This window comes from Zonotrichia albicollis, chromosome Z (genome assembly GCF_047830755.1).
Source record: "Zonotrichia albicollis isolate bZonAlb1 chromosome Z, bZonAlb1.hap1, whole genome shotgun sequence".
Taxonomy (NCBI): Eukaryota; Metazoa; Chordata; class Aves; order Passeriformes; family Passerellidae; genus Zonotrichia; species Zonotrichia albicollis.
Window position 1 is genome coordinate 33,576,208 of NC_133860.1, and position 18,804 is coordinate 33,595,011.

General features: G+C 41.4%; 1 protein-coding gene across 2 annotated transcripts in view; it reads right to left on the reverse strand.

The window, feature by feature from the left end:
* Positions 1 to 18,158, reverse strand: part of PLPP1 (phospholipid phosphatase 1) — a 59,720-nt gene extending 41,562 nt beyond the window's left edge. The window contains exons 1-2 of one of the 2 annotated variants that reach the window (XM_005490653.4): positions 17,845 to 18,158; positions 1,768 to 1,922 (exon numbers count right to left, since the gene is read on the reverse strand). In XM_005490653.4, coding sequence (XP_005490710.1) covers positions 1,768 to 1,922; positions 17,845 to 17,902 — 213 coding nt within the window. In that variant the 5' untranslated portion in view covers positions 17,903 to 18,158. The remainder of the gene's footprint in view (positions 1 to 1,767; positions 1,923 to 17,844) is intronic. The other variant, XM_005490654.4, reaches the window with a different exon arrangement.
* Positions 18,159 to 18,804: the final 646 nt, after the last annotated feature.

Sequence of the window (18,804 nt, forward strand, 5' to 3'; positions counted from 1 at the left end):
ACTCTAGCCCTTAGTTTCCAGTAGATATGGAAAATTCTTCACCTCTTGCATGAGACTAAAGAGCTCTCTATATCTGAAACTGAGATTAAGAGAGCCATGTTAACATGGTTAACTACACTAAGTAGTTGCTTTAAGGTTTGGAAAACATTCAGACTGAAGAGCAAATGACCTGGCCAGACTGTATGGTAACAACTCTAAGTGCTCTAGAACAGGTTTTGTTTTTTAAACCTCTCTGCATGGAGACTAGAAGTGGTTGTTCTAATTACAAAATCCAGCTTCCTGCACAAAAACAAGCAATGAAAATCTACTGTGTAACTCCTGTAAAAGTATCATAGTAGAAAAATACCAGAATAGACTGCAATCACTGATATCTAATTTTAAACTGTAACTTTCACTACAAAGGTTATCTAAAATTTAAAGAGTCCATACTACTCTTTAAATGTGTAGACTTTCGTGTGAATTATCTCTAAGTCAGATGTTTCTCCATGGCTTTAGAGCCATGAAAAAACAAACTCTCCATTGACTTTATATTACATTGACTTTATATTCTATTCAAATCTAAAAATGAACAATAATAACAAAAAATCAAGCAATTCATCAGCTTGTTGAACTGCAGCTAGAACATTTCTTTAGAAGTCCAAAAGTGCACAGAGCTGCAATTGTTAGTTCACCTGTACACATATTAACCACGGTACCCAGAAGAACTATTGGAAAATAAATTTTCCCAAAGGTGCGCTGAACATATATGTACTTGTCAAAGTGACAAACTTTCCTTAAAAGTGAAACTATACTAGTGATTACTTGTTGTGTCAACCTCCTACTTATTGCAGAGGTTTAATGGAAGTTTTAATGAATAAGCACTAATAGGAAAACCAGAGTAATGCATGTAGAAGTTCTGCAAGCTCACTTGTTTTAAATTACTGTCTTCTATATTAAACCCCTTCATATACTTCTTACTGATTAATACATCTTATACATTAATCAGATAATAAAACGTTATCATCATCTTTCACATGGCTTGATCAAGTACTGCAGGGACAAATAAGATGTAGCTTCAGGTTCAAGACTATTCTGCATCAGTAAATTTTGATTCTCCAGCTCAAACCTTACTAAAAACTGGGATACAAGCAGGCTTAAAATATTGTTAGAAAAACCTACTGAAGAATTAAATTGCTCTTTGTCAAAATCATGTGGTCTTAAAAACACTGAGCCTCTTTTCTACAAGCAATTAGATTTTCAGTCTCTGTATCCCATTTTATCCCACTTTTCTTTAATGAGTAATCACATTACTTTCAAGCTTAGAAAAAGCTTCTGAGTCAAAATTAGGCTTATTTTTGTAGAAAGTACATGGTAGCAACAGTCACCAGTTATAGGTGTGTGCACTGTATTACACTGCCAAGCTTTAACATCACAAGTGTTTAGGTTAGCAGACTAACCCATTCTGAACAAGAGTTGTAATCATTCCATAACATTTTGGAAGACATTCTTCCTCTCTAGTGATAAAAGCCTAGTTGAAATACACCTTTTTCCTGTTCCTAAAGCAAATGAAATTAGCAACACTAGTAGTTAGAGATTAGTTCCAGATTTTCTGCGCAAACAAAATCAATAGCATCTTTAACATGCATATGACTATATATATATATATATATATGTATCTATGGGATTTTGCCTATATAGACTTATCTTCAACTCATTTACAGTGCTTAGCTCTTGGAAGGCATACATTTTACTCCCATCACCAAAGCTGCCTATATATTAGCTACTTACAGAGAAAATGGGCAGGGTGAACCCCACTGTGTAGAGGACAGTGGATGTGATGGTACTGTCATGGAACGGATACTTGATGCTGTCATCATTACAGAAAAAGCCTCTCTGATACGGTTTTATTTTGGCCAAGTTTAGAACACCAAGGGGTAAGCCAGCTGTTGGGGGAAGGAAAACACAAAACAAAAACAAGAAATACATGTGGTTAAATCAAAAAAAAAAAAATCATTTCTAATCATGCATGGAGGAAGCTACCCAACATGCATAACTCAAATTTCCTAAGTATCATGCAATGTACACACTTACCAAATTTGTTTATAGACTCTTCTCTTTCAGAACACTACTTCAGAAAGACTCTGAGGTTACCCATCAGGTACGTATGTTAAAAAAAGTTACAAAGTTCAAGATCTTCCATCTAATAAGGTGAGTTGCCACAAAACCAAACAGAACCAAGATTACACCCAAGAAAAAGCCTTTGCCCCTCACATGGCTAAACAGTTATTAAGGGCAGGCAGCCTTTTGTCCCTCCTCCCTCTTCCACTACCCAACGACCTCAGCTTGTATCTAATTTTCCAGCCTTGTTCTATACACTATAATGTGGTCAGTGTTTACAGATAAGACAAAGAATAGACACAGGTTGTGTCATGGTTATGGAGTTAAAAAGTTCATGCAAGTAGTTTTCATGCAGGTAATGGCAATAAAAGAACTGCAGGGACACTAATGGAGACTTTGAATGGATTGCACCTCCAGGTAATGAGATTATACCTTGAGATTGCATTTACACAGCTTTTGTACACTTTGAAAAAATTCTGCATGAAAATATACAAGTTATAACATCACAGCTGAAACCTGGGTAAAAATTATAGCTCTCCAGATTTACACACTGTGATATATTACCAATTCTCTCTCTTACAAGTCAAGTTGTATTATACTGACAGTCATGCAAAAGAAGCCACTAAGACTTCTGATATTCAAGTCTAACTTATTTTTGATAAGAACCACCTGCCATGTAATACACATTTGCAGGAGCAATAACCTCAGAAAATCCAACTTTTTCTTTTTCTTTTACTTCCTCATAAAATCTAAGGTTGGAAAGGACCTCCTAGATCATGAAGTCCAGCTTTTAACCAAATAACACCATGCCCACTTTCTCTCTTTCCTTTCATCCACTGAGAATGCAATACATTAAAGTATATAAATTGCATAATGTTAAACCCCCAAACAAAACAAAAAGTAAATTTTGTTTTAAATCATGGTAAAAAAGGAAAGATAACGGTATTTTCCCCAACATCCATGAAATATGCAATTCTGCAAATAGACACTCTATATGTAAATTAGAGGGTGAGTGCCATTACTAAAGCAGAAAAGACTTCACAGTATATAAACAACCTGCTGTACTGAGAACAAAAACTTCTCAAAGAAGTTAACATGATGAGTGATTCCTTTGATTTCTGGTGACACCTTTTGACTACCAGCTAAGTAGCTTAAAGGTGTTTTAAGTACACTTATTGCTATATATTTTATTAGAAGAAAAAACATATGAGTGAAACAACAGGAACAGAGTGATAAATCCCAGTCCCTTCTTTGGGCTGCTGAGCTGCAGTGTAAAGGCTTGTGAAGGGCATATTGAAACTGTACATGGTAGGTAGCATCCCAGCTTTCAAATCCTCTTCCTCACAAGGAAGCAATTTGGGAGTATTTTAAATCCTCTTATGGAGCAGAGGGAAGTTTTTTTCAAAAATTATCTGAAACATGAAAACTGTCTACATTACTGATGCTTACCATCCCATATAGAAAAAGTGAACCAAAATACAAAAGGTATTAAGCTTATTCAACTTCAAGCACAAAGTTTTTCATTATGTAGCATGGTATACCATTGAATCAACTACATCTCAAAGGTCTCTCTCCTTCCTTCTGCTTTAATGATGGAGAGAAGAGCTAAAGCTTGCACAAGTGGCAGACAGAAGCATATGAAACAGAACTGCAGCCCTTCAAACATGAAGGGCACTACACTGAAGAACTCAGAAAGTTCACTCTGTCCAAAGGATTGCTGTATGACTGTATGCATGGAGCCAAGTTTCAGCTACTCTCAAGGCCATGGCAAGATTCCACTAACATAACGTAGAGTCCATGCTTCCTGTCTTTACCTCTGCTGTTGCACACCCAGCAAGATGATGGAGTGGTAATCCCATTACCTATTTGATACAATCATATCTTCTCAAACAGGTCACCAGATTTTCACACATGGAAATATCACATGCTCATGATTAACTTAAGCAGCAGCTTGTGTTTTGCATAAGTGGACTACTTCACAAACATAAATACCTGTCTTCCTCAAAAAGCTGCTACAATCTAATATCAAGAACATATAATGAACTTTTGACCTGGGAAGGGGGAGAAATGAAAAGCAGAAGATAAAGGGGTCAGATGAGAACAGTTCCAAAGTGACTGCAAAACTCATCTGTATCACCTACATTAAAAGAACACAAAAAAACCCTCAAGTTAGTTACACATCTTACACTAACAGCCCATTTCCATTTTTTCTCATTACTGTTAAATTCTTACTGTAATCTAAATGATGCACTGCTTTCCAACAGTGGACTAAAAGAGTTTGTGACGTGACATTCAGTTTATCATTAACCTACCCCAAAGAGTGGCAGCATTTTTACTGTTGCCCATTTTACAGGAAGAGAAGATGAGACATAGTATATGTAAGCAAACAGTCCTGAACTTTTCCATTGTAAGCAGAAAAAAACCCTACCACTAATGTATACACCAGGCCAGTATTGCCATCAGAGGTGCCAAGCATTTCCATGCCCTTTAAGCAGGCTGAACTTCTGAGGAATGTACTTATGCTCAGTCACATTAACTTCTACAAACTGGAGCAATGAGTGACCAAGATCTCATGCAAGATCAGCAGGCTAAAAGGCAATCCTGTAGATTGTGGAGCAGCTCTCATGTCTTATGCTCTGCTCAGTATACCTCCCTTTCCTTTACACCTAGCCAGGACCAGCAGTAACCTCAAGGTGCTCTTCTGAACCAGGTAGCTTTGTACCTTAAGGGATCATAATGGCTTAGTTGTTACTCACATCCTATAAAGCATGACTGTCAGCTGTAAAAAGACTCCTACTTGAAGTCATCCATCATTCAAACTGGAACATATTAGAATTGGATTTCGTCTACTTGCTGGTAAAAATTGTGCAGTTTATCTTGTCAAGAACTAGCGACCAACAGATTCTGCACTGTTTTGCTAGGTAGCAGCAAGAAACAGACAGCAGTCCTCTGACCTTTCTCTCCCCTTTAATTATAAAGAGAAAACAACCTGGTCACTCCAGTGCTGTGACTTATGAAAGGACAGACTTCCGCAATGCTCACACAAATAGACTCTAGTTAACCCACAGACCAGGCTGGATGGGGCTTGCAACTACCTGGTCAAGTGGAAGGTGTTCCTGCCCATGGCGCCCTGGAACAAGATAATCTTTAAGATCTCCTCCACTCAAAATATCCTATGGTTATCCTATAACCCTGAAAGCTACAGATACAGTAACAAAATGGATCAGAAAAAGATACTCCAAAGATTTGAAGCCTGTGCCTATGAAAGAAAAGTAAACAAGTTTCATACGCATAAATAAGAAAAAAAAAACAACCCACAGTAAAGAGGGAGACAAAGGTGGGAACCATACTTGAATTACTCAGTAGGGATTGCAGGGACAGAACAGCCTTTAAGTTTTGGGCTAGAACTGTAAGAACAGGGCAACAAACATTTGTAGAGTTACATGAGCTATGCTGAGTTCACAAGGAGTTCCCAACTCTTAATTTGTAGGTCCAAGCCAGTTGCAGTGTAGTTTTCACTGACAACCTACAGTAATTCACAGTAATATATGCAGCCTTCAGGAACTATTTTATCACATCTGACTGGATGACACAGCATGACAAATGCCTCTAAGAAGGGAAGGAAGGGAGGTCCAGGCTAGGAGAATAGGGAGGAAGTCCATATGAGAATGGTCCTCCACCCATAGAAAATAAGTTAGAATGTTAAAAGAATGTTAAAAATAAAATACCAGTACCCAAGGGGAGAAAGTGATTTTCTTCCCCAAAGAAAATCTGCTTAATCAATTTACTATATTTTTAGTGGATTTTTTAAGACTAAACAAAAAAATAAAATACATTTCTTTTTTTATAAATAAATTTATAAATATTATCCTACAAATGGAAGTGATGAGTACCAATCCATCATCTTTTTACGTGTGTAACACTGTACTACTGTTCTAATCTGTGGCATTTATCACACTGGTAATTTCAGAGTTAGGTGCTTAAGCTTGGAGTCAGATTCTTCTGCCAAAGGTGTCCATACAGCTTTGGCAGCAAGCTGCCAGTTTTTGTTAAACAGGAGAAAAGCATTTAGAGCCAAATTAGAGCAGTTGCCATAAATATTAAGATCAGCAAAGAATATTATTGTTTTATGTCTAAAAGGAAAGAAACTCTTAAAGTTTCTAAACCATTCAACAATACTGTACTAGCTAGTTCTCAACCAGATGCAGTGCTCACAAAACTTGGCTCAGCTTCCAAGAGTAACCCAAGAACACCTACAGTACCCTGTCCCTCCCCCACCCCTGGCCATCCCCCACTACCCCTTTCTTGCCTTGGCATTAGTTTTCACACCAACCTGTCCAAAAAAACAAGCCCATGCCCACACAACATTGTATTTTCAAAGGCATTTGCTCATCTGCCAACTGAATTACTGCAAGAGCTGGCTTAAACGACAGAGTAAGAACACGTAGCCAAGGATCCCTGGTTTGGTCATGAACCATTATGACAAAAGACACAGGACAGACTGGGACAGATGAGCTTCAACACCTCATGAAACTGCATCTTAATCAGTGGTGCTTTCTTCTCCACAATTTTAAATAGTACAAAGGAATGCACCGTATTTTGTAAACACAGGTTAATTAACCCATTTGGCCTCCTTATCTGTGCAAGTGGCTGAATCTCCACTTGAGGTTCTGTGCAGCCAAAGTCACGCTGAATTGCTGTTTCAAGTCCTCCAAGGCAATATTACTCTGTACTCCTATCTGGTCTTCAATCAGGAAGTTCTCTTCAACAAAGCAAATTAACATCTAGGAACTGGGAGAAAGGCAGTTACCCCTAAGGGATACTACAGCAAATGAGAACATTCTAGCTTGATTATTAACTCAAGTTTTTTCTTCATGCTGCAATGAACTCACAAGTAAGTGTTAATTAAGAGAACCTGTACTGGACTAACATGAGACAGATAACTTTTTATGTTTCTCTACACTTACCCTGAAGAATATGATCAACACATTTTGCATTTGATACAGTGACAAAGTTGGCTTCAAGTTTTGTAAAGAAGTATACAGTTAATAGGGAGTAAAATACAGTTAGGGAGTAAAATAATTCTAACTGTACCAAAGAAACTACAAAACACATCAAATTATATCCTGAAAACAGATGAGCTACTTTTTACAGCTTACATTCTTATTAGACAGATGATACCGTTAATAATCCCACAGAGTCATTTCAAGCTAAACCTATATAGCTGCCAATTGCTACCAAGAGCAAGAGAGAATGCAAGGTCTCCTACTCTTACACATGTATTTTTGCTTCTATTTTTCAGACAGAACAACCATGCTGGCTTCACTCTTCATTTTTCAATGTACAGTCTGGTGTGAGGAAGTAGGCAAGAGATTTAAAGAAACTCAGGTCAACTTCATGCTACAGGAGATTGGAAATGTGTAAAAGGTACTGTTCTCTGCAGAAAAGGAGACGAGCTGAAATTCTTTTTCTATGAACAGTCAAGAGAAAGAATCAACACCTTTTAAAACAGGAGGTTCTGGGAATACAAAAAACTACCAAGAGAAAGAAGAGATTAAAATAATGAGAAAGCATTGAGACTTTTGATAACTACAGGTAAAGAGTGTACAAGAGAAAAATCAGTGCACTATTTGCAGTAGCAGAGACAACTAAGGGGTAGCCCACAACTTACCTCCTAGCCACTTTAAAGAACTTTATCTTGCTTTTCTACACTAAGGAATGTGAAGTATTTCTAATACCAGCAAACTGATTGTTCTGATAATGCCAGAAGCTGTGATAGGCTTCAGTAAACAGGATACATGTATTTAAAAGCATGAACAACATTCTAATCTCTCCTACAATTCTACTTGCAACTTTGTGCTACTTACATTTTTATTTGTCCTCTAGTCTATGACTTGGCCAGCAGAGAAGCCAGATCAGTAACTGAGCAAGTTCCTCGCCACTTTTTGTTATGCCAGGCAAGGCTGATGGAGGCAGCAAGCAAAGGAAACCTTCCTCTGAGCTCAAAAGCCTCAACATAAGCATGCAATTTCCAGTCCAGTCATTTTCTAAGACAGAACTACATCATATTTCAGTTTCTCTGCATTCAGCAGTCTACTACATGGGAGCACTAGTTCAGTTATCTCTAGTCCCAATTAATTAGAACATGTCAAGACACTTATTTAAAAACATTAGCATGGACTAGTGTATTCTCCCTTATATCTACATTTCAATTTTAAAAATTGCCTTTACAAGCACTAAACACAGGTTACTCTAAAGCCCATGCAACTGTCTCTCCTGTGAGCACTCTGAGAAGGGCAAATGCAAACTTTAAAAAGGCAGAAACAAGACAGTAATATATCCCACCCTGCTCTATTATTTAGAGAAACACACACCAGACAAGTGAGCCAGCTACAGGTAGAGCAAGCAAAGACTGTGCCCTGGGCTCTGCTCTGGTCAGGAGAAGTCTGAAGCTGGCCCAGGGATGGACCCACACCTGGAAGTGTCACGCAGTGTCCCATTACTGACAGACCTGAAAACACTACAGACCCTAGACTACCAGCTAGAAGACACTGGGTGCAGAGGCAGAGAGGGGATGGAAGAGGGGAGATCAGCAGTTCTTTGCATTGCAGTGCTGCTCAAGGGGTTGGTCAGTTATAGGAAGAATCCAACTGGCTGCAGCCAGACTAGAGGGTGACTTCTCCCCTCCTGTGTATAATCCCTCCTGTGCAGGGGAAATTAACATTTCCTCACTGCTTGCATTAGGTGTTCAGCATCAAATTCAGTTAAAGGCTTTGATGGTACTGTATGGAGAATTGAAAACAATCTACATGCCCTCAAAGACGTAGATTTCTGCACACAATGCACCTAAATCACAGCACTTACAGACCAGGAGGGCAACACAGCCAAAAAATGGAACTATCAAGGTCAGCTGGTCGGCAAGACAGGGAGGGATTTGCTTTAACATAGGTGACACCAACTCTGAATGTCATTCAAGACTACTTCTCTTTTAAATACCAGAAGTTGTAACTATTTTCCCATTTTAATCTCTGCTTTGTGGGAGTGCACAACAGGAGGCTTTCAGAGTATTTCAGCTATAACTACACACCCTAACTTGAAATACCATTCAATCTTTAGAAATATAATAGGCAATTAGTTGTCAGGAATGTAAAAGCTCATTTTCCAATGAGTCCTACAAGCAAAACAGTATTTTATTTAAACAGTCTTTAAAGTCAGCAGTGCTACAGAGGGACTCAGAATTTCCATGACATTGTGTACCCTGTCATACACCACGTCACTTTACACTGCACACACTGCTGCATGCTGCCATGTCTAAGAGAACAGAACTTCATTTTCATGTGAGACTGAAGTCTGTAGTGTCTAATGGCTCATTGTAAGAGCAAACTCTATAGAAAGCTCAGTCTAAACAGATTTTAAAGGGAAAAGAGACCATACCCATATATTTTTGAGCTGTCAGAGCAGTTTTGTTTTGTAGTGATTCAGGAGACTGCCCAGAAAGTCCATTATTTCAGAATCTGGAAAAAATATTTATACACCATTGCTCTTGACACTTGAGTGCAATGAATAATGCCACAGCATAGGAAGTTTTACAGCACATATAAGAGAGCAGGTGCTGCTTTCCATTTGTAGTAGAAGTTACCAGCATTAGATTTGTGATCTCAGTTTCTATGTATTAAGGTATATAGTATTCTAGTGTTGATGACTGGACTCTTACATTTAAAGAAGAGATGGGAAGAATGAAAAGAGTCTGCATGCAGAAATAGTGACTTGACATCCAGGATCTCCACCAGTGTTAGACATAGCCACCACACTGTCTTGGAGTATTTTAGCTGAATACTACTACTGCAGCATAGGCTTACCTAACAACATAAAACTGAAGCCCAGTTGCCACAAGTCAGCAAAAAACTCACTCAATGGAACACCAAGGAAAGCAGACACTAAGTAAAATAATGACTAAGATGATTTTTGGAATTTAATAGAGCATAGTTTCTGACTATTTGGCAGGCTTGTGTTCACTGTCTACCTTCTGTACCCCTTAAGGGCCATTAGCTTGCTGCATATCAGAAGTTTTCCCTGATTATAATTAGCAGTTTATTCTCTCAGGTCTCTCCACCACCAGCTTCCAAAACCACCCCTTCAGCTTAAAATAAGCACAGTTCACTGCCCTTCCATGCCTCAAAACAAGGCAGACAAATTTAGACACATGCATTTTCCTTACCATCCCAGAACTCCAGTTTCAGAAAATACTGCACCTATTGCTTAGTTTCAGTGACTTAGTAACATAAGACTTCTTGGCAATAACAGAACTAAGTTAAATGGACAAAAATGCACTAATATTAATTTGAGGTAAAAATGCCACTGTATTCTAAGAGAGGCAGAAGTCACCTGAGTTGCTGAAACTGGATAATGTAATTCCTTCTACACTTAGGCAAAAACTGAGCATAATTCCTGTTTGGTACAGTTTTCTCCTTTCCTAGGAAAGGGATCACAAAAAATTGTGATCCTTCTTCCAGACCAGGCGTGGCTAAGTAACAAACTGAAGCTACCTTATGAGACCCAAGGAAACCCCACACAGCTCCTCCAAAACCTGCCTATTTAGCAGAGGCAAAAAAAAAGGAGAGGAGACACTAAAATCTGGGCTTTGTCTAGAAAATCCATTGTTTCCTCAGCACCATCACAGAAATAATGGTGTGTTGATATGGCTCATCCTTACCTTTTGCTCCATTAAGCAGCATCTGGTGGATAGACATTCCAAGATGGCTGTCCTCATCTGACACACCTGTATTTTCTAATCTAAATTTTTTCAAATCCTTCATTTTCCTGTTGCCAAATATCAAGACACCACATGAATGAGAGATGCCAAAATTTAGTTTTAGTTTTGAAGTACAACACAAGTAAAACTGAAGTGCCTTCCCAAACTTCTGAGTCAGACTGCTTCTTGGCCACAGCTTTTTAAAGATTAATTAATACAGTCTATAACAGAGCAAAAGCAGCCTGTTCTTGTACTGGTAATTTCCTCTAATTCAATGTGGTAACAGAAAAAGTGTTTGATAAGTGCACTAGAAAGTTTCAACATTATCTTTCTATATCACAATTTGTTAAAGAAGTTTATTTGGGTCAATTTTTGGTTTTCATACAAACAAGCAGTCTTAATTTTAAGAGCTCTGACTGTATGAGAAGGATTAATGCACCAGAGAATCTGGCAAAAGCAGAGTCAAAACACAATGCAGGTTTATCAATAGACAGTTTTGGTTCTGTACCTTTGAGATCAGTCTCCTAACTTGAAATAGGAAAATTCCTCCCAGAAAGTGGGTCAAGTCATTAGTAGTCAATTATTAAACAAGAAGAGACAGGCATCAGATCCTTAATATAAGTAGGATAATTTTTTTAGTTTTAAAATTGCAGGGTTGAATTATTCTGGCTGGTAAATTGATTATAAATCTACTCAGAAGAAGGACTGAGAAATTTATTTTAACAGCTGAAGTGACTATCTGTTTTAATGAAGAATGTCCCTATCCATAACGGGGGGCTGAAACTACATGGTCTTTAAGGTCCAGTCCAACACATTCTATCATTCCATGACTAGTGTTTCTAGATGTAGTGGCAATAATACAGATTTCTAAAATAAAACCAAAACAAAACAGTTTCAAAAAGTATCCTAAGGAAATCTTGCTTCTTCAAAACAGCTTTAAATTATTTTAATTCTTGTCATAAAACTAGCTGTTTGCTAGTCATCTATTATCTGCATTTCTAGTGTCTGTAGATTTTTCAGTTGCTTTCGATCAACTGTTTTACCTGAATAAAACCTAAGAATTATGAGTTTCTTTTGCAGGACAGGGATAAGGAAGAGAAGAACCCCCACCAAACCAAGGAGATATAGCAATAAACCAATCTCATTTTAAAGCCATATTCCTGTGGGTGGCATATCTTGCTAACAGGTTTCTATGCAATTCCATACAGCACTTTTTTCTTTTTTCCTTCATCCAAGGTGAGTTTGTTTTAATTCTCCTGGACTAATTCTGGAAATAGGATTATCAGTTGTGGGGGATAGTAAATCCGAGTCAGTTGGCATACTACAAGACTCAAGTTCTCTTCTCATTGGTTACTTCCAAGAGCCAGGTCACCTCTTTGTGCTACCTGCCTTCCACTGCTGCAACACAGTCACAGATAGAGGATTATCACAGCTTAATCCCCTCATCAGCAAGACAGTGCTCCTAATGAAACTATGCAGTAGCAGGCAACCAGTAATCAACTCTTCCCCCCAGCAGGGCTGTGACTGTGCAGCCTTCAGACCAAGCTGCTTTCAGTCAGTCTCAGTTCATACTGCCTAACCCTTTAAGGCCAGGAGGCATGTTGCATCAGCTCAGTACAGCAAAAACAAGCACTCAAGCAGTATAGAGAGGAGGCAGGAATTCTTCAGCTATGAAGGATTAGCTATTTTATAATTTTAGTGTGATACTTTATTTTCTACATGAAATGTCAGAAGCCCCTCCCTGCAAAGGTCCCTGCCCTCATGTAAGAAAGCTACAAGAGCCCTTCTGACTGTTTAAGGCTAAGGAAAAAAAATCACCAAGACTCAAGCAGCTGGTAAGGAACCCAAGAGCTGATAAGCATCTTGCTCTACTATGCCAAGAGAAAATAATATAGCCCTGAGTTCACAATTTGCCTATTGGGAAGACACTGGAAGGTGAACTAGGATTTACCTATTGCTGTAAAAAAGCAAAGTGCAAGGACTTCTGGTTTTGTGTCAGAAGTTCGTACAAAATACACAACAGCAAAATCTGGCAGAACGTGAACCAGACTGCTGACTTTGAATACTGTTCATTAACTAATTGATCTCTTACCAAAAGTTTTCCTGTAGGCTTCTGATCAAGAGGGAGTGAGTCTCTGGTAAAGCATCTTTCTTTATGTTGGGGAAAATAAAAAGTGACTGTTGCAAAGAAGAAAGCACATTAGGAGAGGGAAGATTTTCCCAGTTTCAGGTAACAAGAATGTCTCCAATTAACTGAGAGTGTCAACTTAATAAGTACTAGGTCATGGTACCTGGTGGAGAGTGTCACCAAAGACAAACTGCTCTTTCACATGTACCTGTTACAGCTTTACAATGTATTCATGAACTAGAAAAAGTATTTAGCACCCACAAGATGTAGAAAATACAAACGGTGACACATATGTCAGTGAGTCACAAATAATAGCGGAGGAGGTTTTTATTTGAACTAGGGCAATCAGGAAGTGCTAACCCACATAGAAGGAGCCTTCCCTGACTGCACAGCAATACCTTAATTGTCACCGAGACTGCAGCCTCCAGCGACAGCATGAGTAAACACTCCCAAGAGAGGAGAGCAACACTGAACGCAAAACAATGTGCAGGGTGGTCCAGCCATCCCACCCCCACAGGTCACACCCTGCAAAAGAAAACTCACGGTGTCCTGTATACGTGCATCTGCTGTTTAGCATGTTGTCATTATCACAAAACATTCCAGCAGTCTTTAAACAGCAAGCTGAAAGCAATGTGAGTGTTTACCATTTCTGGAATCAGTTCACATGTCCTTCTGTTTGGAAGGACAGAAGTCCTTCCCTTACTCAGAGGTAGTTTCATTAAAAAAAAATAATAATTATGGTAATGTATAAATAAGACTGCCTAATCTCACCTTCCCCACAGTCACAAGGTAAAACATGGAGAGGAAGAAAAAAGTGAATAGAAAAGTTAACAGAGCAGCAAGGGTTTAATTCTTTAGAAGGCTTCAGTTTTTCTAATCTTGGGTTGGACATATTCTTGCATTACACCAGCAATCCCATATGGACAAGTACACTCCCCAATTACTTATAATAATAAATAATAAGCTTGTCAGTATTACTCTAAGTAGTGAGCTTGTCAGTAATTGCATAGTCAGACAAGGGACTAAAGTAATACAGTTGTGTTGTATTGCACCCTGTGCTCAAGCTAGGCATGAATTTCAACAAGTACAGACCAGATGAAAGTCGTCCCAGAGTTGTGACAGAAAGTGTTTTCCTTATGGCTCCGGTCACCTCCACAGAACTTCCTTTAATCTTTGGCTTTGTGAGAGTGTGATCTAAAGACAAATGTATTTAGCAGTTCTTCCACTGATTGTAGGAATATCGTCATGTGTTTCCCAACTTTGTTCTTTCAGTGTTGCTTACCTGCCTTAATGAAAAAGGAACCTGATTTGCAATCAAACAAACAATAGACCTGTAACAGTGGCACAGAGTGTATGTGTGTATATATAGTGCCTAATGAAAACACCACTTGCAAGGTAACTAATTAAGCTGTTTTAATAAGCCGTCATTTTGTGCATGACAGTTTGGAAGCGTAATAAACCATAAGAACCAAGCCTCAGTGTCTATCCATGAAAAATGGTTTTGCTACTGTTGAGAATGCCAATTTCTGCCACACTATATAAAAATATCTATCAGAAAACCTAGGAGAGACAAGTAATAGAGGTATGAGTGAGAAGGAAATCCTGCAGTCCTGCAAGGCACTCATTTTTCCAGTGCCAGAAGCAGCTGAGCACTGTCTGCTGGAGCATGGGGAGTAAGGCAGGTGCTGCCTGCAGCACTGCAGAGCTGCATGCGGGCATGCACCACACACACACACCCAGGACTGCAGATCAGCATACACGGAATACAGATACAGCCTCCTCACACTATCTGAGGACAGATACTGCAGAAACCTGCAGCTTTCACTTTTGCAGATTGTGGAATATAAAGCTAATTTAATGCTGAAACACCACTGTTATTTTTAGAAGAAGAGAATTTTCATGCTGATAAGAGGGAAGGAGTTGTTTTCTCAGGGCACCAAAGACTGCTTTCCCTGAATTTTCTCTCCTTTAGTGGGTAAAAAGGCAGATGAGGGGGAGACCTTTCTTAAGGATAATTAAAAGAAACTTAGACTTGAGTCTCAGGGAACCAAACTGGGCTAATTTTAAAGATGTTTTTTACCTCCTACTTTTTTCCCCACCTCCTCTTCTTTGATGTCTTTCTTATTCTCTTACCTCGGCTCCATCTTAAGCATATCACATCTTTCAATAAATCTGACTAAATCACAGACACGCACACACAAAAATCACAGGATAGCTCTTTTTTCCCTTTCCTTTCCTTTGAAAGATTTATACTGGGAAAGTTGACACCACACAAAAATGGCTAGACTAAACCAGGAGCGAGTAAGTCAGACAGACAGTAAGAATCATGCACTTCCACTGCAGTGAGTTCATGGGTGTGTCAGATCACTGCAGCTCCAAGTGGTATGCTTGGGTATCACTTAGGCTTCAAGTCCAACATTACTGAGACAATTAAATTAATTTTTCTTCCTCATCTGCTTTGGAGAAGGTATAAACAGGAAAAAAGAGGAGAAAAAAAGAAAAGCTCTGTACTAAGTGACAAGAGTTACCTCGGGGATTCTGAGGATGCTACTGGTATCCCTTTTTGTGGTATCATGGGATACCACACCAAGATTGAGGTTCAGTCCTCAGCTGAAACTCGTGTTCATTGTTTCTAAAGCTTCAGTTCTGCTGGAGGCCTTGTAGTCCTTGCAGTGGAGATACTAGGTATCATTTATCCATACCAGCAAGTCACTTTATCTGGGCAATTACCTCTGTCATTTGAGCACATACCAAAGTGCACAGGCAGGGGAAAGGGCAAGGGGAAAGCTGAGAGTTAAAGTCCACAATCAACAGGAACTATTTTTTTTAACAGTAAAAAAGTTAAACAGGCCAGTCACAGGTAAGACCTATGTTCTTCTCAGGACCACAGCCACATGACAGGCCAGCTGAAGAGTCCTACGGGCAGTATCTTTCCCATTCTGCAAATGGAAGATCTTTTTATCTCAGCTAGAGTTTCACTGAAACTTGTAACTCAATGTGTTTAAAGTTGCAGGTGTCAGGGAACTTCATACTATGTGCTGCCTGCAGTTTTCAGACTTTTCAGGAAGTAAACAAGTCTAAGAGAAAACAAAAAGTCTGGCAACCTTCCAGCACACTGAGGTACCAGATAAGTGTATCTGTGATCCAAATGCTACACAGGGTGAGGGGGAAAGAACGGAAAGGTTTGCAAACGGCTATTACACTGCAGGACAAGGTCTAAAACCTATCTTCCCAAGTAATGATTTGGGACAGGGAAACTCTCATCCTTTCAGGCAGATGACCATCAAGTTATATACTTCTGCAGCCTTACTTTCCATACATTTTGCTTTCCTTGATTACTTACAAGATTACTTACAATACACCCATATGCTTCATGCAGACCAAACCATGTGCATAGTGCAAAATTTTTGTCTAATTATAAAGATTTTGTAATGACAATTATACAGATAGACAAAACTGCTTCACTCACCATAAAGACAGCATGAAAGTTTAAGACTCATAATAGCAGTTTGATAAAATTCCTGATCTGAAAAAAGATTGCTCCCAGTGGATTACATGGATCGACTATCATTTTGCAAAAGCTCTCTCTCCTGTAACATTAGCTCAGAGCAATGTATCATTCATTATAATTTTGCTTTTTAATGGCATTTAGCTACAGGTACCATTGCTATTTGAAGCATCCAGCAAGGGGAAAATGTCATTATGTTTATACTGATGCTACAAAAAATACCCAGCAGCCAAAAAATTCAGCCAAGCAGAAATTCATGAGCTAGGCCTGAACACTATCCACTGAACACGACAAGAAAGTTCTTATATTACTGAAGTACTGACATTATTTGCTTAAGAAGCAAACATCCAAAATCAGCACTTCCTAAGACCAAGAAGTACATCTCCAGAGTGTAAAGACACTTCCCAGGCTCCCAGTACTGAGAGGTGCCACTTTATGAAGTGAAACTGCCCCTTCTCCGATCGCTAAGCGACATCATTGCTCTTTACACTCTCATTACATAAAAGGAGAGTTAATGCAAATTGGCAGGACACAAAACAGTTTCAACGGAGACTGAAATAGAATAAAGCAATTCTGGGAAGGCAATATCTGGGCTGGCCAGGACAAGCATTGCAGCGCTGTGGCAGTGTGCTGTGGCTGTGTCGGTCCAACCCCGGGCCATCACCGAGGCAGGGCTCCTGCCCGACCCCCGTCCCTCCCTGCCGCACACGGACACGAGCGCGCAGACACCGCGCTCCAGTGAACGCCTCACGCCGCTTCCAGCCTGCAGCTACGGCGGAGGCTCGGTGACACCGCAGGCAGCTCAAGCCTTACGGCGAAGAACGCCTGCCCTGCTGCCGAGCGCCGTCGCGCCTCTGCAGCAGCACCCGGGATGGATGAGGCGTGTTTCCGTGATGACGGCCCCTTCCAGGACAGCTTCCCGACTCGCTCGGGATAACAAACACATCCCAGGCTGCAGGTATCTACCAGACAGCTACCTCTCCAGCGCTTTTGCAACAACCGGTTTTCATCCGACAGAGGTGGTTAGGGAAGGAAGAGTAAGGACATCAGAGAGAAGAGGGAGCTTCAGATGTCAGTGGATAAGCTGCAGCAGCTCCCTCCCCCCGGGGCTTTCCCTTCCCCTCCCGGCCCACGGCAGCGACCAGATCCCCCGGTGCGGGCGCGGAGCGGGAGGCGAGGGAGGGAGCGAGCGAGGGGCGGCAGGCACGGCGGGGCTGCGGGCCGGCAGGAGCCCCGCTCCGGGAGGTGCCGGCGCGGCGGGAGGGGGAGGCGAGCATGCGATCAGCGCGGTGCCGTGCTAGGGGGAGTGCGGAGCCCCGGGGGCGGCTCCCCCCGCTCCTGCGCGGCCCCCCGACCTACCCAGCAGCACGCAGAGCACGTCCAGCGCCACGAAGGGCAGCCGCGTCCTGTCAAACATGCTGGCGGCGCCCGGCGGGAGGCGCGGTGACAGCCTCGGCCCGAGGGGCGGGAGCGCGGCGGAGGCGGCAGGGAGGGGCTGCAGGCGAGGCGCTCCGTGGGAACGGCCCCCCTGCGCTCCAAGCACCGCTGAGGAGTCGCCGCCGCCGCCGCACTGCGCTACTGCCGCCGCCGCGGGCCCCGCGCGCCTTTAAGGCCGGGCACGGGCGGCTGGGAAGGGCGGGCGGCAGCAGCGGCGGCGCCTCGGACCGCCCTCAGTGACGCCCCGCCCGCGGTCCCGGCCCCGGCCCGCGCCGCCAATCGCGATCGCGCCGCGCTGCGCCCGGGCACCGAGCGCGGCCCCGCACGGCCCGGGCACCGAACTGCCCTCACTTGCCCGCCCGGCTCGGCCCGGCCCCGAGGGCGCACGGGCCGTGGCTGGGATCTGGGTGGGAGAGGGTCGGTCCTCCGCAGGGAACACGGGTAGATATTATTATTATTATCATTATTTAGTAGTAGTAGTAGTAGTAGTACACAAGGAAAAAGCTGTTTCCACCTCTGGAATCACAGAATCCTCCGGGTTGGATGGAACCACAGTGGGTCATGTGGTCCAACCTCCCGGCTCAAGCACCCAGGACAGCTTGGCTCCATCCTCTTGGCACCCACCCCTTTTAGATATTTACACACATTGACGAGTTCCCCTCTCGGTTGTCTCTATCTTCTCAAGGCTGAACAGGCTCAGCTCTCTGTCCTTCCTCGTGAGAGAGATGCTCCGGCTCCCTAATCACCTTTGTTGCCCTCTGCTGGACCTATTCCAGGAGCTCCATGTCTCTGTTGGGCTGAGCAGCCTAGAGCTGGACAGCCTACTCCAGATGTCGCCTCACCAGGACTGAGTAGAGAAGCTGGAAGAGTGCTGGAAAATTG